The sequence below is a fragment of the Lissotriton helveticus genome, chromosome 5_1 (assembly GCF_964261635.1).
Source record: "Lissotriton helveticus chromosome 5_1, aLisHel1.1, whole genome shotgun sequence".
In the NCBI taxonomy this organism is placed as follows: Eukaryota; Metazoa; Chordata; class Amphibia; order Caudata; family Salamandridae; genus Lissotriton; species Lissotriton helveticus.
In genome coordinates, this window is record NC_136065.1 from 491741669 (window position 1) to 491767450 (window position 25782).

Sequence of the window (25782 nt, forward strand, 5' to 3'; positions counted from 1 at the left end):
ATAACCTTTCAAAGTGCCAACTCCAAGGCTTTGCTGGGCTAAGCATAAAAAGAACAATAGGGTGTATGACCACTTTCCTTATTAGGGAACATCATCTGGTGCTGTACACCCCATTTCTGAAATGTCTGAGCACCCATTGTAGAAGGCTTTCACAGAAGTGTCTGTTGGCGAGGATGCTATCCAGAACTTCAGTTGGCAAATCAAATGCAGTCAGTGTCTGCCACTCAATCTCCATACATGGAGGTGTATGTTGTGGAGCAGTGGATGGAGGACCCTGCTTTGTTGCTGAGACATGAGGTCATCCTGAAGCGGTAGCCTGATCGAAGGACAGATGCTCATGCTTAGGAGTTCCAATGAAAGGGACTGGTGGGAAGGTTTAGTGGAGTCTCTCTAGCCAGTCTAGCTGGAATGCATCTCCTAATGAGTGGTATCACAGAAACTGCAAAAGCGCAAAACTGTTGGCACTGCACACTCTTGATGATAGCCAATCAATCTAGCTAGTGCTCTCCCCACCGACTGAATAGTCTGTGCGCCATCTCGGGTTGCAGATGTCGCTTGTGATGTGCCAGACAATGTCTACTCCCTGTTGATTTCAATAGGGATTCTCTGGTTAAAACAATGACTGCAGGCTCGGGGACGAAGATGTTCTGGAGGTGACCACCGGTTGGAGAGGTGATATGGGATGCCTAGGGATGCTAAGACACTGTCAGTTGGATCACCCAAGGCCATGGGGCGTCGGGTCCAGGGTTATCTTTAGGTGCCAGGTTTTTCTTACCAGCTCTGGTCGCGGTCAGTTGAATCCTCCAGAAGGAGGCTACAGGCTTCAATTGGAGATTCGAGGCAGGTCAGAGATTACCAGATCTCAGGTCAGGATCACAGGGGAGACCTCCTCTTGGTGTTGGGCCACTCAAACTCGGGCCGTAGGTGTCGGGTGCCGAGTGGTGCAAACTCTCGGGTTTGGCCGGAGCCAGAGTCTGTTGGGGAGCAAATCCGTGCTCACAGCAGACAAAGTCATTCTTGTGTAAGGCAGTGCAGGTCCTTCGGGTTCTTGAGACCACTGGCTGCAGGACACACTGGGATTTCGCTAGAGCAGGTTTGAGGTGGGGCAAGGCTGGTAGGGCTGGGGCCAAGTCAGTGGGCTTCCTCTTCTTCTAAGTTTCAGAACAGCTCTAAGGTACTTCTTCTTCTCTTCTGCTTGGTCGCTTCTTTTCTGAGGAGGCAAGGTTCAGTGGTGTCCCTAAATACTAGAATTAGGGGCATTACAGGAAAGTAAAGGTTGGGACCAATGGGTCTCTTCCTTGGGGTGGGTACACCCCCTATAATGCCACCCTCCAGTGGGAGGGGGGCATATGCCTCCCTCTGGTTGGCTGGGTCATAACCCTGACGGGCCTCTATTTTACGAAGCACTGAATTTCGGAGACGCGGTGGCTACATTTGAGAATCGGTGAGTTTGGGTACATTAAACTTAATTTCATTTAGCAGTTTCCCTGTGAGTACTTTCTGCTTCATGTTCTTGACTTAATATTGGAGGCAGTGAAAGTATTACTTACAAATATTCATTGATTTTAAATTCTTTTTGTTTGCGTGATCTGTGTAGTATGTCTACTACAGAGGCACCCCCACATGGCGATTCAGCCTTGCATTTGAATTCACCAAAGGAGTTCTTGTCATCACCAAGAGACCCAATTATACAAGGAGGGAATGGAAAGAATATGTTTGAGGCATGTAGAGCTGTGGATTCATATGCTTTAGCATAGATCGCCACCTAGTGTTGGGCTCGGATATTTGCACTTTGTTTTTCTTCGAAGTGTTTGTAGTCACGAGGTAGGTAACTCCTCCTTACGGTGATAGTGTGCATGGGCAGTGACTCCATCCCCAGATTGTTTTCGCCCTAAAGGGTGATGATGGAGTTAGTAAGAATAGAAGGAGATGTCCATGTTTGTTGTATCTAAGTAAGCTAATACTGCAGCAGATAAAGGTACTCGGGGAGGCAGGCGGGCACGAATGAATCTACAGCTCTACATGCCAAGAACAGATGCATACTGGGTAAGTAGCATTTCCGTTCGAGACAAATGAACTGTAGAGCATATGCTTTAGCAGAGACTATACAGCAGTTATTTCCGTTGCGGTGGCTAACCTGTATCTGTTGCAGTAGTTTGAAAAAGGGTTCTTAAGACACCTGGCCCACACTTGCTTGTTGTTTTGCATGCACATCTACACAGTAGTGTTTTGTGAACGTGTGAGGTGTAGACCAAGTTGCAGGCAGTAGTGTTTTGTGAATGTGTGAGGTGTAGACCAAGTTGCAGCCTTGCAGATGTCATCTAAGGGTATATTCCCTAAGAATGCCATAGAAGCCCCTAGTTTGTGTGTGCTATGCGGTCTAGGGGGAATAGTTAATGTGCATTCAGCTTTAATGTAGCATATTTGGATGCATTTAACTATCCATCATGCAATACCAGTTTTTGAAATGAGATTACCTTTATGCGGTGTTGAAAAAGCAACAAAGAGTTGTTTGGTTTTCCTAAAAGATTTAGGGCCAGATGTAGGTAGGGTTTTACCGGTCGGTAACGGCCGAATTCGGCCGTTACCGACCGGTATTTGGCATTTGATATGTAGGGGCAGGTAAACAGGGAAAATCGGTAATTTTACCGATTCGGTAAATATACCGGTCGGTAAATTTACCGACCGGTATATTTACAGAATCGGTAAAATTGATATGTAGGTGGGACTCTTCTGAGTCCCACAAGGCCTACAAAATCGGTATTTTACCATCAAATTGTATTTGATGTTAAAATACCGATTCAGGTGTGCATGCACATGTGTGCATGCACACCTGTGCCATATGACAGGCAGACCTGCCCTTAGGGCAGGTATGCCTGCCATATGGCCCCTGAACCTTTTGTGGGGGTGCTAGAGGGTGTCAAAGTGACACCCCCTGCACCCTTGTCAAAATCGGTATTTACCGAATCGGTAAATACCGACCGGTAATGCCCCATTCATTCCTATGGGCTTCAAAGCCCATAGGAATGAATGGAGCATTACCGGTCGGTATTTACCGAATCGGTAAATACCGATTCTTAACGATTCGGTAAATGGAACATCTGGATGTTCCTACATACCCCCACTTCTTATTTACCGATTCTTAATTACCGAATCGGTAAAATTCGGTAATTAAGAATCGGTAAATAAGTTTTACCTACATCTGGCCCATAGTTCTTGTAATAAATTATTGCTCTTTTGACATCTAGTGTGTGAAGAGTACGTTCTGCCACTGAGTCTGGTTGAGGGAAAAACACTGGTAGTTCAATAGACTGATTGAGATGAAAATCAGAAAGAACTTTAGGTAAAAATTTGCTAAAGAATATGAATCTACAGCTCTACATTCCAGGAACAGATGCATACTGGGTAAGTAGCATTTTCCTTTTTAAATTATATAGGCAATTTAAAAGACTGTAGTGGATCTTTTTGACCTGAAAGGAAGAAAAGAATTTCAATGTTCTGTCTAGGACCTGAAGGTTTACGAGTTTACAATCAAATACAGAAGCATGACAGATCTGGTGATTTGGATGTGTTTAAAGTGGTGTTATTAGATCTGGATGATCAATTTTCACCAACAGTTTGCATAGCAGTGAAGTGACATGCTTTTTTTTCAAAGGAAACAAGAAAAGCATGAATCTATCGAGGATTAGGTTTGAGAAAATTAGCTATCGCACAAATTTGTAAGGGACCAAATCGTTATGTACACAAAGAATAAATCCATTCAGGATAGATTGTTTGGTAGGAGATTCCCAATTTGAAAGATATTATAGCTATTGTTAAGAAAGCTGAGTTATCAGAGTGTTGGGCCAAAGTAACATTGGCACAAGAGAAAAATGATGGAGCAGATACCCTCAACAAACGTTCGGATGGGAAGAGTAAATATACTCAGAATTCAAGTCAACACAACTTGAAAAGGGATAGAAAGAAAAGCAGCTGCCTTAGTAATACAAAACATCCTAATTATGCTTGTTATCATTGTGGCAGTAACGTACATTCTGCTAGGTTTGACAAATGTCTAGCTACATCTACGAAATGTATGGTGTGTCCTTTAATAGGGTATTTTGCTAGAGTATGCGAACATAAAGACAAAAAGAAATGAAGGGGTAATGTTGCATGTGTGAAAGACAGTGATCTAGATGAGTATTCGTCTGAGGACATCAATGATGATGTGAGTGTTAATTATGACTCAAAGAGTTTTTAATTTCAGGAAAAGGAGAAAGTGTTGGGTTTCTTTTGGGGGGGTGTCACTGCAAATAGCGGTTGATGCTGGTACCCCTTACATAAAGATTGCTGAAAATATTTGGCTGTGACATTTCAGTACGGTAATATGGAATCATTTAGAGATGTCGGGTATTAATCCTAGGTGTTACACTGGACAAAAGATTGACATAATTGGAGTAAGACAACTTGTTTTAAGAGAGACATGCTTTGTGCAGCTTATATGTGGCCAAGGAAGGACCATCTGTGTTAGGGTGGAAAGATCAATGAAAAAGATATATAATTTTGGACCCAAATAGTCCAGAACAGGCAGAAAATACCAAGAAATGGGTTCTAGAGGAGTTCCCAGCAGTATTTAATGGAGAAATAGGTACGTTGAAAGGATTCACTCATGCCATTAGATTAAAACGCAATGCTCCTCCTAAGACCCATAAGGCACGTAATATTCCATTTATTGTAAGGGATGACGTGAAATTGGAATTGCAAAAACTGTTAGAAGCACACATAATTAAACCAGTGGAAGCCCCGGAATGGGTCTCTCCGCTGGTCGTTTCCTTAGATCCTGAATGTAAACATCTTACTGCTTTTTGCACACCGTTTGGGTGTTATCAATTCTGGCGCATGCCGTTTGGCTTGGCGTTAGCGGTCTTTCAAAGACTTTTGGCACAGCTGTTTGGTGACATCCAGGACGTAGTGTTTTTTTAAGACAATATTTTGATCATGGGGAAAACCAGGAAGCATCATGATGAGATCTTGAGAAAAGTTTTAAACATACTTTGGAAGAAAGGATTAACTGCAGAAATGAGTAAATGTAGACTTCCAGAAAGGAAAGTCATGTATTTAGGACATGAAATAAGTGATAAAGGAATTAAACCATAAGAATAGCTTGTAGAAGCAATTAACAAAGCTCCCTCGCCTAAAAACAAAGATAAGCTTTGCTCATTTTTGGGTTTAACAGAATTATAGTCTAAATTTGTTGACACATTTTCAGAAAAAAACTCATGAGATGCATGCTTTGCTACAAAATAAAAGCAAGTTTGAGTGGTCAACCCAGTGCCAAGATGCTTTCTTAGACATAAAATTTGCTAAAAGTAAAGCTCCCACTTTACAAGGCTCCAATCCTTCTGCAGCAACATTTGTTACCACAAATGCCAGTCGAAAAGGATTTGGAAATGCCCTCACTCAGACGAATGATCATGGAGGTGCGAATGTCATGGCATTTAAAACAATATCATTGTCTTCCACGGAGGAGAAATCCTCTGTTATAGAAAAATAAGCATTGTTGTGTGTATAGGCTCTTGAGCACCTCCGAAATTTCTTTTGGGGAAGGAAGTTTATTGTGAGAACAGATTATAAGCCAAATAACAATATTGTTAAATGCTGAAGGTTTGTCCAGGGCATCTGCAAGAATTGCAAGACTTTCCATGCGATTAAAGGACTTTACGTATGAAGTACAGTATGTACCCAGAAAAAAAACAGCACAGCAGATTTCTTGAGCAGAATGTCATTATTTCTTAGGGAAATTAATATGAGTCCTTGGAATGGTGTGTGTGTAGCAGGAATATTTGTTAACAACGAAAGCAAAGGTTTACAAAAAGAGGAGTGAACAGATGCACTGAAGGAAGATGTTGTATTGGAAACTGTCAAAGGAAAGATTAAGAATGGATGGGCGGAGTTTGTCAAAGTCGAACTTCTAGGAGAAATAAAAGCGATTTGGGAAGTGAAAGATGAGTTAGGAGTTGAAGGTGTGTTTGTTGTAAAAGGTGAAAAAATAATTCCTCCATATAAATTGAAAAATAAAATTATTTCGCTATGTCATGAAGGCCATGCTGGCATAGCACGTACCAAACGGAACGTGAAGTCCTTTTATTGGTGGCCTAAAATTGACATTTAAACAGATTGTTTGTTAGATCTTGCATGGAATGTGAAAGTGCAGTCAAATCTCAGAAGACACTTAATCCCCCTTTAGGATCTTTAGGTTGTCCAGACATGCCATGGGAAGATGTAGCTTTGGACATCATGGGACCAGTTGCATGGAATGATGGTTCACAGAGATATCTCATAGTGCTTATGGATTTATTTTCAAAATGGTTTGCATTGAAAGCAGTTGTTAAAGTGGCCACTGGTATAGTGATGAGATTTTTGGAGGGAATATTTTTGCGAGAAGGTTTTCCTAAGTTTTTGCTCAATGACAATGGTGTTCAATTTAAATCTATGGAAATCAAGAATTTCTAGGAATTTGCTGGCATCAGTAATACGTTCTCTACATTTTATCACCCCAGAGTGAATGGTGTTGTGGAAAGGGTCAACAGAGTTATTGAGGGTTCATTGCAATTAGCTACGCAACATAGGAAGAATTTTGAAACCAAATAAAAAAATGGTGTGGAGTTACAGAGTGACAGCCCATGATTCTCTTGATAAGAGTCCTTTTGGCATTATGAGAGTTCGGATACTGCATTCTGAGGTGAACCCTGGTTGAATGGGAAAAGGAAAAACAGTTGAATGGGATGCAGAGGAATAATAAGGTGTATTTCAACAATTACGAACAGGGTTTTTTAGAGTGAGGGAAATACTGGGCGCACTGCTCACTGATAATGCGCAGGAGGTATGGTATCGGGCAGTAGGTGCATGCAGGTGAGGGGGAAATCCCTTTAACCCCTCCAAAGTGTGTGTGGAGACACACCATATACAATGTAGACAAAACCTGCTGCACACTACATGTAAGAAAGTACAGACACAAGAGATGTCTCAATGGACAAATAAAAGTTCAAATTTCCATTAATGAAGAAAGGGGACCACCAGTATTTCGGCTCCTCTTTTATTGCTCATTCATAGCCAGCCGACACGTGTTTCGTCGTAGGAAAATACACTATTTCCGCGACTCCTCAGGGCTGTAGTTAATGGATGGTGAACCACAGGTCGCAGTGCCGGTGATAATTCCGACCCGGCCCGCTCGAGACCGGGTTACGTCCTTTCTAGTCTTCGTAGTACGTGGTTCAGTTATAGTACTATCCAGCGCGTGTAAGGAGATGCTTCGAGTGGAAATATTGATTAATTAAGAGAACTTCTTGATAAATTGTTCTGAATGGTGTCCGTGTCCACGTAGTTAATCACGGGGATGTAAAGATTCCTAAACAGTGAAGTGCCCGTAGTGCGGGGAGGAAAAGCCGGCAGGATGAGTGCTCCTGTGGGGAGTTCCGGGTACGGACCGTATCCATTAACTACAGCCCTGAGGAGTCACGGAAATAGTGTATTTTCTTGCGACGAAACACGTGTCGGCAGGCTATGAATGAGCAATAAAAGAGGAGCCGAAATACTGGTGGCCCCTTTCTTCATTAATGGAAATTTGAACTTTTATTTGTCCATTGAGACATCTCTTACATGTAGTGTGCAGCAGGTTTTGTCTACACAGAATAATAAGGTGTATTTTGAAGTCTCAACAAAAGAACAAGGAATATTTTGACAATAAACATGTTGTGAGGATGTGAAATTGGCAATTAGGCAATGGGTATGTGTAAAGTCTAGCAGAAAGGTTGTTAAAGGAAAAAACAGGTACAGTCTTCCTAAGCAAGTTGTGAAAGTAAATAGAAACACAGTGAAATTAAGTGATGGTAGTATTTGTCATATGAGCCGCTTAGCAATTGTCAAAAATATTGTCATATGCACTAAGGAGTGGATTAAAAATAAGGGTCTGATTACGATGTTGACACCAATGTGGAAGCAGGACCGCCTGACTAGGAGTTGGAGGTCCAGCTGCCCGTATTGCGATGAGACCGCCTTCACGGCGGTCTCAATGTGTATACTTTTCATTGCGGTGTGTGCTGCGGGCTTCAGCACACGCCGCAGTACAAAATATACACATTTTAAACATCCCTGCACTATTTGGCAGACACCATGCAGTGCCTGCCACATGGTGCCGGGATGTTTAGCGGGACACCATAAGTGTCCACCCCAGGGCCCATAGTGGAGGGCCAGGGTGAAGGGTGCCCTGCTTGGGGACCCCCAAAGTTACTGTCCGCCTGCTTTGCACGGCCGGCAAAAGGCACATCCTAATCCCGATGGCGGTGGTTGAGCAGGCACCCCCCCACTATAGGGAATAGGTGTCTGACCGCCGCACTGATGAGATCCTTGATCCTGACAGATGCGGCAGTCTTTCGCCTGGCATTCGAGATCCAACGCCTGCATTCTAATGGGCGGTTTGATCCAATGGGCTGGATGGAAGTGGGATTGCCGCCAACGGCCTGACGGTGGTGGTCCCACCGCAATCATAATCAGACCCTCAGTGTGAAAGTTATGGCAGATATTGGTGGATAACTGTTGATTCCAGGAATGGTCAAAATTTACAAACCAATGACTGTTTAGATGGAAGAAGGGAGGATGGTCAAGAGAATGAGCAAAGCAATGCTGATTCAAGCAAAGAAATGTTTGTGGGAGAGTGTGTTTGTGATAATAGTAAGAACTAGCACTTTTAGAAGAAACATAGTAAAACCTAAGAAATTAAGGATGTACGTTGTTACAACGCATGCTTTTACTACGCATGCCTTTACAACGCAGGTTTTTCAACGCAAGTCGTTACAACGACTTGCGTTGGGGGGTGCTGGATAGTGAATAGTTTAATTTACTATTCCAACTCCAGTCCCCGTGGATAGTAGGGAAGGTGTTGGATAGTAAATTAAACTATTACCTATCCTAGAGCGCCCCCCAGCACAATTTGTTGTAATGACCTGCGTTGAAAAACCTGCGTTGTAAAGGCACGGCGTGGTAAAAGTTGCGTCGTAAAGGATGTTTCTCGAAATTAAAGGACTGTATATGTACCACATAGTATTCTTGGATATACATATTTGTTTTTCCTTTTCTTTCAATTTAGTATTTCACTAAAGGATTTGTATTTGCCATTAAGGAGAAGGGATATGTTCTGTAGGTCTATTCTTTCTTTTGTAAGTCAATAAATATTTTATATTTTTATTAACGGAGAGGGATGAGTAGTGATGAATTGTATGTTACTTTCTGGTAGGTAGGTAGTATGCAGAATTAAAATAGTTAAGAATGTTCCTAGTATTTATATGATGTAAGAGAATGATGGGGGCGAGATGATGTAGGGCAGGACTTGCGCTCTTACCTTTTCACAGTTGTATGAGATTGCTAATAAAGAAGGCTTGTACAATTTACAAATGTCCAGCGTGATCCCTACAATTCTCTGATAGAGAGGAAAGCGCAACTTGCCTGTAACACCAGTTCTATGTGAGAGGGATCTTCATTAAATTCCTAAACAACTCTCACTTCCTATGTGATAGGGTCAATGAAGTAGAAGCAGAGTCTTTAGTTTAGACCCGCCTTCCTAGGCATAAAAAAGAACAGAGGCACAACTATCATTGTGCTGCATGATGGAATTGTGGTGCTGCAATGACTTCAAGGGGACTCTGCTCTTGGCTGTGTTGAGCTGTTTGCCTGATCCTAGAATGTGCACCTTTTTTATTCCTTGTGAAAGGTATGAAAAAGGGAGTAGGGTTAAAATGCTGTCTGAATACATCAATAGATATTTTAAGTTTCTAGTGGTTTTGATATATATGTGGGTGTGTGTATATATATGTATATCAGGTTACTTTGGTTAAAAACATTTAAAAAATGAAAATAGGCACTGAAGTACAAAAGATTGATTTGGAAAACATGGGTTTGCAGATTGTGTACCCGTTTTTTTTATTCCCTTCTGATTTGTGAACTGATCTATATACTAATAGGTCAATTCGCAGAATCACCATTTGTAGTGAGTCGCAGTTAAATTTACCTCTTCAATAATAATGAATTATTGGATATCAACTTAGGGATGGTGGCCTGCTGGTTTCAGCAGGCCATCATGTACTTGATTGCATTTAAATAAGGTACATGTTTTTAATGCAGTTTATTTTCCATATAGGAAAAAGTTTGTTTTACTTGGCCATGGTTGCTGCCCACTTTAAAAAAACATTGTTTCATTCACAAGCGGTAATGGATCCTACAGGGAATTCTTTTCCTTTGTGAATGGGTTCCCTCTTTTGAGGAGTCCATAACCTATCAATGGCTTGTGACTGAAATTACTTTCGCAAGCCAGTGATACATAGAATTCCAACTCTCACTCCCTAAATACATTACGTTCCAAATTGCAATCCAGTGTGCTTTTCTTAACCCATTTTAAAATTTGGTAAATAAGTACTGAATCTCAAAATGGGTTTAAGACATTTAGCGGTCACATACCCTATAATTTAGTGAAATTTGCAACCACTAAATGGCTTCATATTTCTGGCCCTTGGGTTTGTAGATATTAGTCAACAGCCTGCTGCAGGGCAGGCCATTCTCAGACCCGATCCTACAGGCAACCATTATCACAGACGCCTACCTTTCAGACTGGGATGTGAACTCAGTTACATGACTTTGCAGGGGGTGTGGGCTGCCAGTTAATTAATTAAAACTGTTGACCTTATGCCTAACCCTGATGGCCCTATTCCAGGTCATTCAAGGGAAGATAGTCCTCATTGAGATAACTGCATGACGCCCACGTGCTGCTTACAGATACTGAGCAGAATGCAGTCTCCCTAGCTCTTGGCAATTGCACAGGTGATCTGGGACTGGAAGCTCCACCCTGACGTACAGCTCGTACCAGAGCATCTTAGCTGCATGGACAATGACTTTGTAGACCTGCTCAGCTGCATCAACAAATCAGCGAGAGGGAACTCCACCTTTATAATCCGATAAACGTACTTCCAGTTTGGGGTGCCACCAGTAGACCTGCTCTCCACATCCGAGAAACGCAAAATGCCCAAGCTTTGCCTCCAGGTATCCACACCCGAATGCCATGGCCAATGCGCTATAGATGAGCTGGTAAGGGATCTTTGGCAATGCTTTACTTCCTCTCCCAATCCTCCCATACATGGTGAGGAGGATGAGAACAATATCCATGAGGCTCATCCTGGTAGCTTCCACTTTCCTTAAAAGATACAGGACAGCATTAAAAAAAAAAAGGTGTTTTTTAGAGTGTGAGTTAGTATTTGCCTATGCCTCAACCCCTTCCCTTTTGTGAATGAGTTACCATTTCGTTTGAGGTCTTGGCAACTTTTCAATTTTTTGTGACTGACCTTTAGTCACAAAACATTGATACATTGCATAATGATTAGTTTTTTTTAAAGGAATACCTACAAAACACCCCTTCAAGATACCGAATCACTATCTGTTCACATTCCCATTTTAGAAGTTGGAAAAGCTTTCTCAACTCCTAAAATAGGCATATTGATGGTACCCTTAGCCAAAATGGAACATGTGTGACCATAAAAATGCTTAGTACATCTGGCCCGTAGTGCTTGTTCCCCACTTACAAGAAAGAACAGTAGCTTTTCTAGTCGATATTCCTATTGTGTGCTTCCTCTTTTACAGTATGGACAATGTCTTTCTTGTGCCTATCGTGAACAGACTTCAAAAAGGCTTATCTGTAGTTGCTACTATATTTCCATTCACTTTTAATATGCATATAACTTCCATTTTACCTTATTATATCTTATACTGTATGATTCGAAAAATTGCCCTTATTAAAAATCTGCTTGCGGATTCCATTTAGCACTACGAAATCGCTCATGAACTCACTGGTTTTCAGCAGGGGGATTGTTGAAGTTTTTCTGGTCAGCCTACCTAATTATTCATACACTTCACAAGATAAAATTGAGAACTCTGCAACCCAAACAGAGTTTCTGGTCCCCAAGCAGAATCCCACCTCCGCGAGCCCCAATAAATAGTACACATAAATGTCAAAAACAGAGTACTGTACAAATGACTAATGCTAACATACAAACCAACAAATGCTTGGCCTCTAACAATCTTGCCAGGACCCTATCTCCCCTATCTCATTAGGCACCATTGCATAACCATTGTTCGTGTAAACTCAACATTCTGACAACACTTAAGTCACCATATGAGTTTTCCAAATGCTGTGCCTTTGGCCTGCTAGGCTCATTCTTTTGGAATGCTTACCATCTTTCAGTCGGGGCTCTGGCTCACTACTGGACTTCAAAATCATCTTCTAAAACAAGAGGCCCACCAATCTATTGTATTTCTTTAAATAGTATGTGTCCTAGAACACGTGTCATTTACAAGTTTTAAAGTTGTAACTTCATGCTGCTTTCTTTCCTAGCTAATATCCATGTGTATGTCATCATGTCTATTCTGTCAAATCCATTTTATAAGTAATATAAATTAACTAATCTGTCCTGATCTATGTACAGTTTTGGATGTTAGATTAACACATCATATTGAAAATGTTAGGTTGCTGTAACTAACTGCATAAATACAATTCTGTCCAAACATTCTCATTAATATTTGGTTTTGCTTAAAAATATTTGCTGGTGCAACATATATGCTCCATCTTTCCTGATAGGATTCCTGTCTCTACTCATGCTTTGCAATTACCTTCAGGGATGTGCCCAACCCATCACCCACTCTTTGTACTTTTCAGCAATCTAAAACCTAAAATTCTTATAGAACAAGGCTGATGAGAACTGCAAAGTGTTAAGAAACTATTTCTGAATCTCTAGTTTAAAACTAGTTTAGAGATAAACTGTGTGCTGATGTCTAACGTACATGCTAAGTAAATGTCAATTAACATTGAGTTTGATGTCACATAATGACAAACTTGAGATGTGCTTTGCAGCAGCAGAAAAAGCTGTGTCAGACAAATTCTAATTAGTTGCTGATTAGGAATTGATAAAACCTGTTATTAACCCTTATAAACTTGTCCAATTGACAAAATAATGCATACAAAGTGAAGATGGGATTTTTTGCAAAGGGGTTTGGCCCCAAAGAACATTTGTTGAATTTGCATGCCACTCCCCTATCTAAGAAAAGAGACTTGCAGATTCTGGTTTCTGTGCTTTTAAGGAACATTCCTAAAGTTTATATCAATAAGTATGTTTTGCTTCCCGGTTAAGTGCCAGTCCAATGTTGCTGATTATTATGAATTTTGAGGTTTGTAAACTATTAGTTAAAATGATATCCATGGTCAATTGTGCCTGTGGATGGTAGGCAGATAGAAGAGCTCCTCCTAATATAATGCTGCTGTAGATTTGGAATTACTAGTAGCTGCCAATGAGGATAGCTACCGATGGCTGAGAAACGTAAACCGAATCAGGACGGAATTTGGGATTCATAGAATGGGAATTTAGGAGTACAAATGAAGGTACTAGTGTTTAAATGGAGGAAGAGTTTTTCCACAGGGAAGCAGAATTGGTTGTTTCAATGAATAAATGTGTATACATGAGAAAGCCACTCTTGTGTAGTAGGTGGTTCATTTAGACGTATACAAAAGTGTAAATTAGGACATATACCTAATCTCACCTACTTACCAATACAAATAGCTGTTCTTTTTTAGTTTGTAATCAGAAAATTGGTTGTGTTCTTTTCATTTGAATAACACTTGGAACTACTCAAACTGACAAAGCTGCCAAGTTGTCCATTTGCATATAAGTGACGGATATCCTGTCTGCCATATTAAAAGTACCAGAGAATATAATGCATTTGTAATACGGAGGACAGGATATCCATGATGTTTGTGATGGAGTATCACATTCTCTAAACTCAAAATCATGCCCTTTGTGAAATGTAGCAGTGTCATATGTATTTGTTGTTTTGACTGTCTATTTTCTACTCTTTTTGGTGACATTGTAACATCAGAGTTGCTGGGAGGAGAATGACCAAAGTGGTGCGAGACTTCCTGTATGCGCAGCAGGTTCAGTCGCCCGTGGAGCTCTACTCTGATTGGCTGAAAGTGGGTCATGTGGATGAGTTCCTGTCCTTTATTCGATCCCCCAGCAAAAAGGTAATCACTCAGCTGATCCCAACACAACACTCCTGAGCGTAGCCATTGCCTGACCACATGCGTTCATGATAAATGTAGTGGTATTGGTAGCATGGGGGAGCCGGTGCATATGAGCCTAGAAAGAGCAGGACTGCCCAACCGTACTGTACAACACAGGAACATTTGTAAAAAACATGAAATTACACTTTTCTATCCTCTTCTTTTCCCCCTAGTTCTAATCGAGGCAAGAGTCTGTATTTGTGTTTCTTTTTAGCATATCTCACTCAATAAGCTAGAGAGATACATTTATTCATTACACAATCTAGCCAAAATCAAGTGTAACTGTCAACTCCTGAGCCCAGGTTCTAGAGTGACACACAGTGAAGGAACATAGCAAGACTAATCAGCATTGACTAGACACCCCACTCTATCCCTTGAAAAAAATAGAAATAACTAAGATGCCAAAAGAAAAACAAAGGGATATACTATAAATTGAAACATTTAAATATATTCAATAAATTAGTAGGGCCCATGTGTGGTACTCAAGGTCAATATCCTTGCATCATACATGCAAAGTAGAGAATTGATAATGATACAAAGATGGTCCTCTTGAAACTCTTTTCTGCTGAAAACTCATGCCACTCCATCCAAAACTGTCTTCTGCCAGCCTACACTCTCTGCTGGTAAGCATTTGTGGTATCGGAACACCATTCCCAGCACTCCATCCACTGCTGCACAAAGACACTCTACTTAAATTCCAAATTCTCCCATCACAGATCTTTATGGAATTCCTGAACTGCTTCATCAACATCTAAGGCTTTGTAAACTTAGAACACGTCTCTCACCTAATCACCACCTCTCACTTCTCTTTTCACGGAATCCTTCACCATTTAACTGTTCTCCTTACGTGTCCCTTGCAAATCTTTTTCTTTCTCTACTCTCCATCTACAGGCCCTTTAACACATTCTTTTCTCTAATACATCCAATCTTGTAATATTTTACTTTGGGAGTTCCTTCCTCTGAACAGCTCTTATGGTATCTTCCTGGTGGTTTGAGGGGGAGATAACCAGTAAGGCTTAATTTTTTCTAGCATGTATTTTTTTCTAACCCAACCCACACCTTTTCCAGTTGTATCCCTTTCTTGAGAGCGCCTTAATTCTTTGTAGCAGTTATTTTTTCCCTATTCAACCAACACTCCTTTTCCAGTTGTATCCCATCCTTGATGTGTAATTCAGTCTCTCCACCGTTTCATTAGTCTGGGGATGATATAATGCTACTTTTTTTGTGTACTACACTGCAACTCTCCTCAAAGATTCTTTCTTTCTCTGTGGAACAAAATTGCATCCTGCTTTCCGTTAGAATTTTCTTGGGCATACCTCAAGGACACTTCTTTTAAGAATTCTACTTGGCTACAGGAACTGATGTCACACACCCTTCACACCTTTGTTCATCTTGAGAACAATTCAACAAGCACTAGCAGATAGGAAAAGATAACTTGCCCAGCCAGCGGCCCACCAAATCCAAGGTCACCTTCTTGGTAATGTTATGCACCTCATGGGAGGAGTGAATGTTTTTAGTACTCTTGCAACGTGCCCAAAACTCACTCACCAAAAGTCCAAATTTCGTATGGAGATCAGGACACTAACATTCTAGTTGCAACCTCTGTTTTGTCTTGACCACACCCAAAAATCCCTCATGCGCTAGCTCCATTGCCCGCTTCCTTAGTGGATTCCATTGGAGCCAATCTCGTACCTATAAAAACGAAACCCACCTTCTTAGCAAGTTCATTCCTCACCATCCAAAATGGCTTTATATCCATCCTCATGCCAGGCCTCACCTCCCACCTGTCCTTTAGAGCCTTAATTACCTATTGCATCCCAAACCCCCCCAACATGTTTCTCTTCCAATCCTCCTTTCAGATCACATTGCTGGTGACAACACTCATGATAGCCAATCCACAGCACAATTCTGGATATCAGGTTAATAGAGTATTTTAAAAGTGTAATCTTGAAGCCAAATGACCCTCCTTCTAATGGGAGACGATATCCACATCCAATCACCTTTTTTGCCAAAATATATTTTTAGCAGCTCCTGGTCCATGCCATAGAGACAACTCAAAAATGTAATAATGCCCAACTGACTGCTAATGGATCTTTCTTGATCACTGAGTAATTGAACTCCACTTATTTCACTGCTCTTAGTTTGAAGGTTACTGTCTGCTCCACAGTTTATCCCACTGATCAAAACTGCATCTTACCACTTCAATCTTGCATTGGTGGTCACCTCGCACACTCTCCTAGGAACAAATGATTGTAAACTCTGTGCTTTCTCCAAATATTCCTTGACCAATTGAATACCATGGTCACAGTCCTCAGTTCACATATATTCTACATTTGTTTCCCTACGTAACAAACACAACACCTGAGTCTTTGTCAATTTATTCACAAAACTGCTGCAAAGCTCTACTCTTCTGAGGAACAGTAGCTGTTCTTCCATGTTACTTTTTCCTTTCAGTTCTTGAAAGGTTTTTACTTACTCCTTTCAGGGTAGTGATCCCTCAAATTATAGGCAGATCAACCTGATTGATAACGGTCATAGTTTTTTCGCAAAACAAATCTCAGAGAAACTACATTGTCCCCTCTTCAGGCAGGTTTTAGAGCAAAGGTTAGCACAATTGATCGGATTTGTAGGTTTACAATTTTATACTGGAAATAGGTTTTAATACAAAATCAAAAGCTTTATATGGCTTTTATGGATTTAAGAGCTGCGTTTGATCTTATTCCACGTCCAAACCACCCAACACCTCAGCTGCACTCCACATTTAGGCCCTCATTTTGAAGTCGGTCGGAGGCTTTCCAGCGGCATCTTCGCTTTCACTTTTGACCGCCGTATTACAATGATGGCGGTCGGAAGTAAAACCAGCTGGTCATTCCGTCTGGCTTCCGACAGTCAGTACAGGCATGTAATGCCTGAAGGACGGCGTTTCGGTAGTTGGGATAACGATGTTGGGTGCCACTAGTAGGACCCCCTTGCAACAGTGGTCTCCAGATGGGGCCTTGGGGGCACATGTGGTGCTCCCCTGTCAATATCTGCACTGAGGGGCAGGCACCTTGTGGTACCTGCCACATGGTGCCAGGATTAACAAAAACTCCCATTTCTCAATGGTAGCTTGTTCAGCGGCCAGTTTCCCACCGCACTACACGCTCCTATAGAGAAACGAGAGTGTGCGCCTGCACCATGTGCGGTTGCATCTTAATACTGCTGCGGGACCGCCGACCAGAGGTCGGTCCGTCCTGATTCCGCAACAGTGGCATCCACCCAACATCGTAATGAGGCCCTTAATGTGCTCTCAACATTCCCCAATGAACCAATCACCGACTAGCAAGCAGCTTTATATAAATGTCTGTCTTTGAGAAGTACTATTCTGAACTTTTCTTTAATGATGAAATCAAAGTTAATAATGTTTTCTTGCATCATTTCTTGTTTCAGGGATTCTGTCTTCTGCTGGCCAGCCCCACTGGCTGCTGCCACCTATTCGAGGAAAAGAAGAAAGAGGGGCATGGGAATGCAGTCATGTTCAAGGGTAGGTATTACATTTGTTCTGTTATGACGTATGACATTTATATGGTCTCTTTTAAAGAATTGTCTGGAATGTACAACTGGGGTTTAGGTGGAATGCAATCATAGTTGTCACTGGTAAGCTTAAAGAAATAGGGCCTTCTTTAGAGTTTGGCGGTTGGGATACTCTGTCACAAACATGGTGGACGTCCTGTCTGCCATATTACAAGTTAACAATAGCCTATGGCACTGAAATACAGTGGGCAGTATATTTGTCTTGTTTTGACGGTGCATCCGATATGTCAAACTCTAAATAAAGCCCTTAATAATTCATCATTTACGTACTGTCACTTATGCTTGCACTCAGTCAGCCATTCATCAACACACTTACTTATTCTTGCTTTCTCTCACTCCTCGACATCCATAATAAAACACACACACAAACTCCAAAATCATAGGAAAGGTAAAGTGAAAGAGTAAAAGTAGAAAAAATACTGCTGCCTAAATGTGGTGGTCATGTTTGCAATGAAAACATTAGTAAAAACTAAAAACATAGCAACGGGTGGCCATCCTACAATGGTATTGTGCTTAATGTTGTACACACAGTGGCTCTCTAGGGGTCTTGGGAAGCTAGGTCAGTACTGATCCCCTCGAATAATTAGTAACACATGAGGTACGTCTGGCTGAGTGTGGAATCCGGGGAGAGAGGTAGAAAAAGGGAGGAGGTGCAATGTCAGAGAGCGCAGGATGGAGAAATCCTTCCAGGACGAGAATCCTCACTCACCGTTAGGTGGCATGCTTCATCATATGGGTTCCCTCCTCACCCCGAAGTGTGGGCCACAACTCCCCAAGGGGAGGAGCTGAGGTGTTTTCTCTTAGATGAGCAATAGAAGATGAGTGGGGGGCAGTGCAAACAATTATAGTAAGTGATGCTAAAATTGTCTCCACTAAATCGTTAATGGATGGTCTCAGGGACAAAGGTTAAAAGCGAGGACTAGGTATTAAGCAAAATATATCCCTGATAGAGGTCAACCTGACTGCCACATTTAGAAGCAGTGTGTTGGTCATCTTGAACTTGTAGCATCATGATACACTGACCATAATACAATTTGAAGATGGACTTCTTGTAAGTGACCCAGCAGCATTATGCGGGGAGATGTATGGCACTCTAATAAATGTATTTTTTTTAAATAGTAAACTAGAAATTAAAACGGAGAAGGAAATAAATAAAAGTGAAACTATAACAGAGGAAATGGAAAACAAGGACTGGTTCCACTCATTTATTTTCATGCGGATGTGCAAATACGAAAGGCAAAATACCATCACTAACAGGGCAGTAGATTCAGTGGATGATGTTGGCTGACCCACTGCAGCATACTGTATAGGTCATGATCTAAAGAAGAATGTGAATGACACTTAGACAGACCAAATGATTAAAAGGAGGGCCCAAACCCCTCTAAGCATGCACATGTATCTGTGTATATATTTTTTTAATTACAAGAGGCTGCCAAACCGCTAAAGCTGTCAGGTCAAATGTAAATACTTTACTACAGACAAAGCTAGATACTACTCATACAATTGCTGATACATACAAAATTATAGTTGGGGAAGCAAAATACTACCTGTCTGAAAAGGGTCTACCAAGGATTATCACATTGCAAATCCTTTACCCCTAGGTTTTCTAAACAACATCAAACCCTTGGCTACTATGGTAACCTGTGGGATTCCATTTAACAAAATATATGTGCCTCCTTCACCACAACTATTGCCTTTACTAAATATTTTTTGGAATAAACATTTCAGGCCTTCTGCCTCGTTGCAACTTTTCATAATAAATAGATCAGACCTATGGCATCTGACATACCTTTTTTCAATGAACTAATCCGGCCTATGGCCTTCGTCATTGGCTTGTCACCCTAACAAACTTTCGCCTACCTTATTGAACATAAACCTCGCCACAAGGAGAGAAGCACAGTTCAAGTACTCTTTCTTTAAGCAAAAGAACACACCTTCTGCCTAATCAGTAGGTTATGCAGTTTGTCAGCATGTAGGGGTAGTCTAAGCCCTTCCTTGGAACTGCTTCTAGAGCTTTTTTTCTAGTAATTACATAAGGTCAGTCGACAGCTGCATTGTCAAGACAGATCTAAACAAGCATTGGCATATCCATAGCCAATAGGTCTCGCCTTTGGGACCATATACCTATTTAGCCAGAGCTATTGGCTTTGCCAAGCTATGTTGTAGAGCTTGTCGCTGCTGTTCAGCATGTTAAAAAGCTATAATAAAAAAGTGTTATAAGCATGTTTGCTTTCTTATATATAACCAAGTAGACTTATATACAGCTGAACAACCCTATTAAAAAAGAATGAACATAAAAAACGTTGTTTTTGTCCTTGCAATGCTGGCAACTTTTTCTTGCCTGTTCTAATGCTTGCATGTTATATCTTCTTTTTCGTTATTGGGGGTATATAAACAAAAGGAGAGTGTAGGTTGGGAAATAGTACCTGAATTACAACACAAGCAGCAGATGGACACTAGAGGAGAATCCGCAGATGCCAGATTCTGAGGGCAGACTCGGGTGATGCTGAGTGATGTGGAGGTGATGCTGAGGTGGAGGTGTGCTTGTGCAGAGGTGATGCTCAGGTGATGCTGAGTGGTACAGAGGGGATGCTGAGTGATACAGAGGTGGTGCTGAGTGATGCTGTGGTGCCGAGTCATGCTGAGGTGCCGAGTCATGCCGAGGTGATGATGTTGCACTGGTGCTCAGGTGTTGCTCAGTTGGGGCTGTGCTGAGATGCTACTGTGTTGATGCTGCGGTGGTGCTGTACTGATGCTGAAGTAGTGCTGCATTGTTACTGATTTGCTGCTGAGGTGGAGCTGCGCTGGTGCTGAGGTGAAGCTGCACTGGTGCTGAGATGGAGCTGCGCTGGTGCTGAGGTGGAGCTGTGCTTTTGCTGAAGCAGAGCTGGTGCTGAAGTGGAGCTGCGCTGGTGGTGGTGCACTGATACAGAGGTGGTGCTGTGTTGAGGCTGAGATGGTGCTGTGCTGAGGTAGTGCTCAGGTGATGCTGAGAGTGTGATGCTGTGCTCGTGCTCAGATGGTGCTTAGTGATGCTGAGTTGATGCTCTGCTGAGGTGATGCTGCACTGATGCTGAGGTGGTGCTTCACTGATGCTGTAATGGCGCTGCGTTGATGCTGAATTGCTGCTGAGGTGGGGTTGTGCTGGTGCTGGGGTGGGGTTGCGCTGGTGGTGGCGTGTTGATGCTGAGATGGTGCTGAGGTGGTGCTGCATGGGTGCAGAGGTGGTGCTACACTAATGCTGAGTTGGTGCTGCGTAGGTGGTGATTCAGTGATGAGGTGGTGCTGTGCTGATACTGAGATGGTGCTGTGCTGATGCTGGGATTGTGCTATGCTGAGGTGGCACTGTGATGATGCTGAGGTGATGTTGTGCTGGTGTGGATGTAGTGTGCACTGGTGCTGAGTGATCCTGAGGTTGTGCTGAGCCACGCTGAGTGGTGCTCAGTGATCCTTTGATGGTGAACATGTGGTGCTGTGCTGGTGGTGGTGAGTTGGTACTGCACTGTGCTGAGGTGCCACTGTACTGGTGCTGAGGTGGCGCTGACTGATGCTATAGTTGTGCTGAGTGATGTGCTGGTGCTGAGTCATGCTGAGGTGGTGGTGCTGCGCTGGTGCTCAGGTGGTGCGGAGTGATGCTGAGATGGTGCTGTGCTGAAGTGATGCTGCACTGATGCTGAGGTGGTACTGCACTGATGCTGAAGTGGGGCTGCGTTGCTGCTGAGTTTTCTTTTGAGGTGGGACTGCGCTGGTGCTGAGGTGGGGGTGCACTGATGTGGCAGTGGTGGGGTGCTGATGTTGAGGTGGTGCTGTGCTGGTGCAGAGGTTGTGCTGTGCTGGTGCTGCACTGCTGGTGGTTGTGCTATGCTGATGCTCAGACAGTGCTGTGCTGATGCTGAGGGGGTACTCGGGTAGTACTGATGCTGAAATCGGGCTTGACTGGAGCTGAGGTGGTGCTGCGCAGATGCCTAGGTTGTGCTGCACTTGTGCAGAGGTGGTGCTCAGGTGGGGCTGAGTGATGCTGAAGTGCTGAGTGATACTTTGGTTCTCAGGTGGTTCTGTGCTGGTGCTCAGGTGGTGCTGAGTGATGCCAAGTTGGTGCTGTGCTGTTGCTGAGGTAATGCTACACTGGTGCTGAGGTGGTGCTGCGCTGGGGCTGAGATGGTGCTGTGCTGATGCTGTGGTGGGCCTGCACTGGTGCTGATTTGGTGCTTTGCTGGTGGTGGTGCACTTATGCTAAGGTGGTGTTATGCTAATATTGAATTGGTGCCGAGTTGCTGCTGAGGTGGTGCGCTGGGGTTGAGAGGGTGCTGCACTGGTTCTGAGAGTGTGCTGTGCTGATAGTGAGTTGGTAATGTGCTAGTGGTGCACTGATGCAGAGGTGGTGCTGAGGAGATGCTGCGCCGGTGCTGAGGGTATGCTGAGGGATGCTGTGTTTGTGCTGAGTCATGCTAAGGTGGTGCTGAGCCATACTGAGGTGGTGATGCTGCAAGATGCTGAGGTGATGCTGCACTGATGCTCAGATGGTGCTGCGCTGGTGCAGAGTACCTGCTGAGGTTAGTCTGCTCTGGTGCTGAGGTGCAGCTGCATTTGTGGTGGTGCACTGATATGGAGGTGGTGCTGTGCTGATAGTAAGGTGTTGTGCTGATGTTGAGGGTGTGCTGCACTGGTGCAGAGGTGGTGCTGCACTGGTGGTGGTGCATTGATGAGGTGGTGCTGTGCTGTAGTGGTGCTGAGTGATGCTGGGTGATGCTGACATGGTGCTGAGTGATGCTGAGATGGTGGTGCTGCGCTGGTGCTAAGGTGGCGCTAAATGAGGCTGAATTGGTGCTGTACTGAAAAGCTGCTGCACTGATGCTATGGTAGTGCTGCGGTGATGCTGAGGTGGTGCTGCATTGGTGGTGAATTGCTGCTGAGGTGGGGGTTGCACCAGTGCTGAGGTGGGACTGTGCAGCTGCTGAGGTGTGGCTGCGCTAGTGGTGCTATACTGATGTTGAGTGATGCTGTGCTGGTGTTGAGGTGGTGCTGCACTGGTGCTGAGATGGTGCTCCACTGGTGGTGGTGCACTGATGAAGAGGTGGTGCTGTGCTGATGCTGAGAAAGTGCTGTACTGATGCTGAGGTGGTGCTGTGCTGATACTAAGGTGGTGCTGTCATGGTGCTATGCTGATGCTGAGGTGGTGCTGTGCTTATGCCGAGATGGTGCTGTGCTGATGTTGAGGTTGTGTTGCGCTGGTGCAGAGGCACTGCTGCACTGGCAGTGGTGCACTGATGAGGTGGCGCTGTGGTGGTGCTGAGTAATGCTGAGATGGCACTGAGTGATGCTGACATGGTGCTGAGTGATGCTGAGATGGTGCTACGCTGGTGCTCAGGTGGTGCGGAGTGAGGCTGAATTGGTGATGTGCTAAGGTGGTGCAGCACTGATGCAGAGGTGGTGCAGCACTGATGCTGATTTGCTGCTGCACTGGTGCTGAGGTGATACACTGGTGCTGAGGTGGCGCTGCATTGGTGCTGAGTTGCTGCTGAGGTGGTGCTGCACTGATGCAGTGGGGGGCTGCACTAGTGCTAAGTTGCTGCGCTGCTGGTGGTGGTGCACTAATGCGGAGGTGGTGCTGTTGAGTGATGCTGGTGGAGAGGTGGTACTGAGTGATTCTGTGGTGGTGCTAAGTCATGCTGAGGTGGCGGTGCTGCACTGGTGCTCAGGTGGTGCTGAGTGATAGTGACTTGGTGCAGAGCGGAGGTAATTCTGGATTCCTGCTGAGGTGAGGCTACTCTTGCGCTGAGGTGGAGCTGCGCTGGTGCTCTGATGCGGAGGTGCATGGTGCTGTGATGCTGCTGAGAGGGTGCTCTGCTGATGTTGTGGTTGTGCTGCTCTGGTGCTGAGGTGCTGCTGCACTGGTGCTCAGTTGGTGCTGCAGCGATTAGGAGGTGGTTCTGTGGTGGTGCTCAGGTGGTGTTGAGTGATGCTGATGTGTTGCTGAGTGAAGCTGTGGGATTGCTGAGTGAGCTGTGGTGGTGCTGAGTGATGCTCTGGTGGTGCTGAGTCATGCTGAGGTGGTGGTGCTGCACTGGTGCTCAGGTGTGCTGAGTGATGCGAAGTTGGTTCAGTGCTGAGGTGATGGTGCGCTGATGCCAAAGTGGGTCTGATACTGAAGTGGTGCTGCGTTGCTGCTGAGGCTGCGCTGGTGGTGGCGTACTGATACAGAGGTCATGCTGATGCTGAGATGGTGCTGTGCTTATGTTGAGGTGGTACTGCATTGGTACTGAGGTGGTGCTGGTGGTGCACTGATGCAGAACAGGTGCTGTGCTGATGTGGATATGGTGCTGTGTTGATGAGGTGGTGCTGTGCTGGTACTAAGGTGGTGGTGCACTGATGAGATGGTGTTGTGGTGGTGCTCAGGTGATGCTGCACTGATGTTGGGCTGATGTTCTGAGGTATATTGAGGTGGTGGTATGCTTGTGTGAAGGTGTTGCTGAGTGAAACTGAGGTGGTGCTGAGTGATGCTGAGGTGGTGCTGAGTGATGCTTTAGTGGTGCTCAAGTGATGTGCTGGAGCGCACATGGTTCTGGGGGTTACTGAGTTGGTACTGTGCTGGTCCTGAGATGGTGTTGCTCTAATGTTGAAGTGGTGCTGCATTGGTACTGAGTTGCTGCTAATGTGACTCTGCGCTGGTGCTGAGGTGGTGCTACACCAATGCTGTGTTGGTGCTGAGTTGGTGGTGCACTGATGCTGCGGTGGTGCTGAGTGATGCTGTGGTTGCACTGAGTGATGTGCTGGGTCTGCGCTGATGCTAAGGTGTAGATGCTGCACTGATGCTGAGGTGGTGCTGAGGTGCTGTGCTGGGGCTGAGCTAGTGTTGAGTTTGTGCTGCGCAGGGGCTGAGGTGGTGCTGTACAGGAGCTGAGGTGGTGCTGCGCTGGGGCCAAATGATGCTGAGTTGGTGCTGCGCTGGGGCCAAGTGATGATGAGGTGGTGCTGTGCTGGTGTTGTGGCGGTGCCCAGGTGCTGCTGAGTGGTGCTCAGGTGGTGCTGTGTTGGTGTCCTGAAGTGGTGCTGAATGACTCTGGTGCTGAAGTGGTGCTGCGCTGATGCTGAGGCGGTGCTGCTGTGGTATTGTTAAGTAATATCACATTACATAGCACATTTGGAGAGCACAAGGCGGCATCCCTTGATATTGGCTTATTTCACCAACAATTGAAACCTAAAAGAAAGTTGAAAGAGTGCAACTTAAAGCTTCCATTTTCATAAAACGCAGCAATAATAGCATGTTTACCTCTTTATTCGTATACAAATAATCACACTGTCAAAAGCACAATGTAAATAGGTTGATTCTACTGTCGTCCGTCTTAAACTACACTTCCATTAAGAAGAATGGGGATGGGAGCACACTGCTACACCTCCCAGCAGAGTTTACCCCTTAGCATCCTGGTAAATGCAGTTCAGTTTAAATGCTTACTTGAAGTTTGCCAAAGTGTTTCACCAAAGTTGGTGCGGGTTAGTGCTGTTAATCTCTAGACGCATGTGTTTCTGGATATTATCCTTCCTCAGTAGAGGTAAAAACGAAATTCATTCCATTAAGTAAGCATATTATTTAAGGGTTTTTTCATTTGAGGTAATGAAACCAATAATGGTATAGGGTGAAAAATAACATAGCCTCTGGCTAAAAAAGCTCTCATGAAACCAAAGACAATGGAAAACAAGATAAGGACATGATTTGCAGCCCTCGGCTGAGCACGTTCGGAAAGCCAAAATAAGCCCAGACAAAATAAAAAGTAGCATGTGAATTTTGAAAGGCACATGAAGGAACAAATCGAAACGGACGGGCATGCTGAATGCTCATGCAGTAGATACAACATTTCTCGAGAGACAGCGCATGCGCTGCCTAGGCGAGACCTAAAAAGGACTAAGAGCCCTTTTACTTTTCATAGTTTCAAGTCTTTGCCCATCAGCACCAAATATAAGGTTTTTGAGAAGCTACACGTTAAATGAGTAGACTGCCGTGGAATGCCATTATGGGTGTAATGGTGTGTGATTTTATTTTCACTAGTAACTGGCATTTTGGTTAATTCACGGCTTTAACC

General features: G+C 43.8%; 1 protein-coding gene across 1 annotated transcript in view; it reads left to right on the forward strand.

The window, feature by feature from the left end:
* LOC144754688 (protein-arginine deiminase type-3-like) overlaps positions 1-25782 on the forward strand; it is a 417320-nt gene that overhangs the window by 276430 nt on the left and 115108 nt on the right. The window contains exons 12-13 of the mRNA XM_078642811.1: positions 13948-14092; positions 17561-17654. Of these exons, the coding sequence (XP_078498937.1) occupies positions 13948-14092; positions 17561-17654 (239 nt within the window). The remainder of the gene's footprint in view (positions 1-13947; positions 14093-17560; positions 17655-25782) is intronic.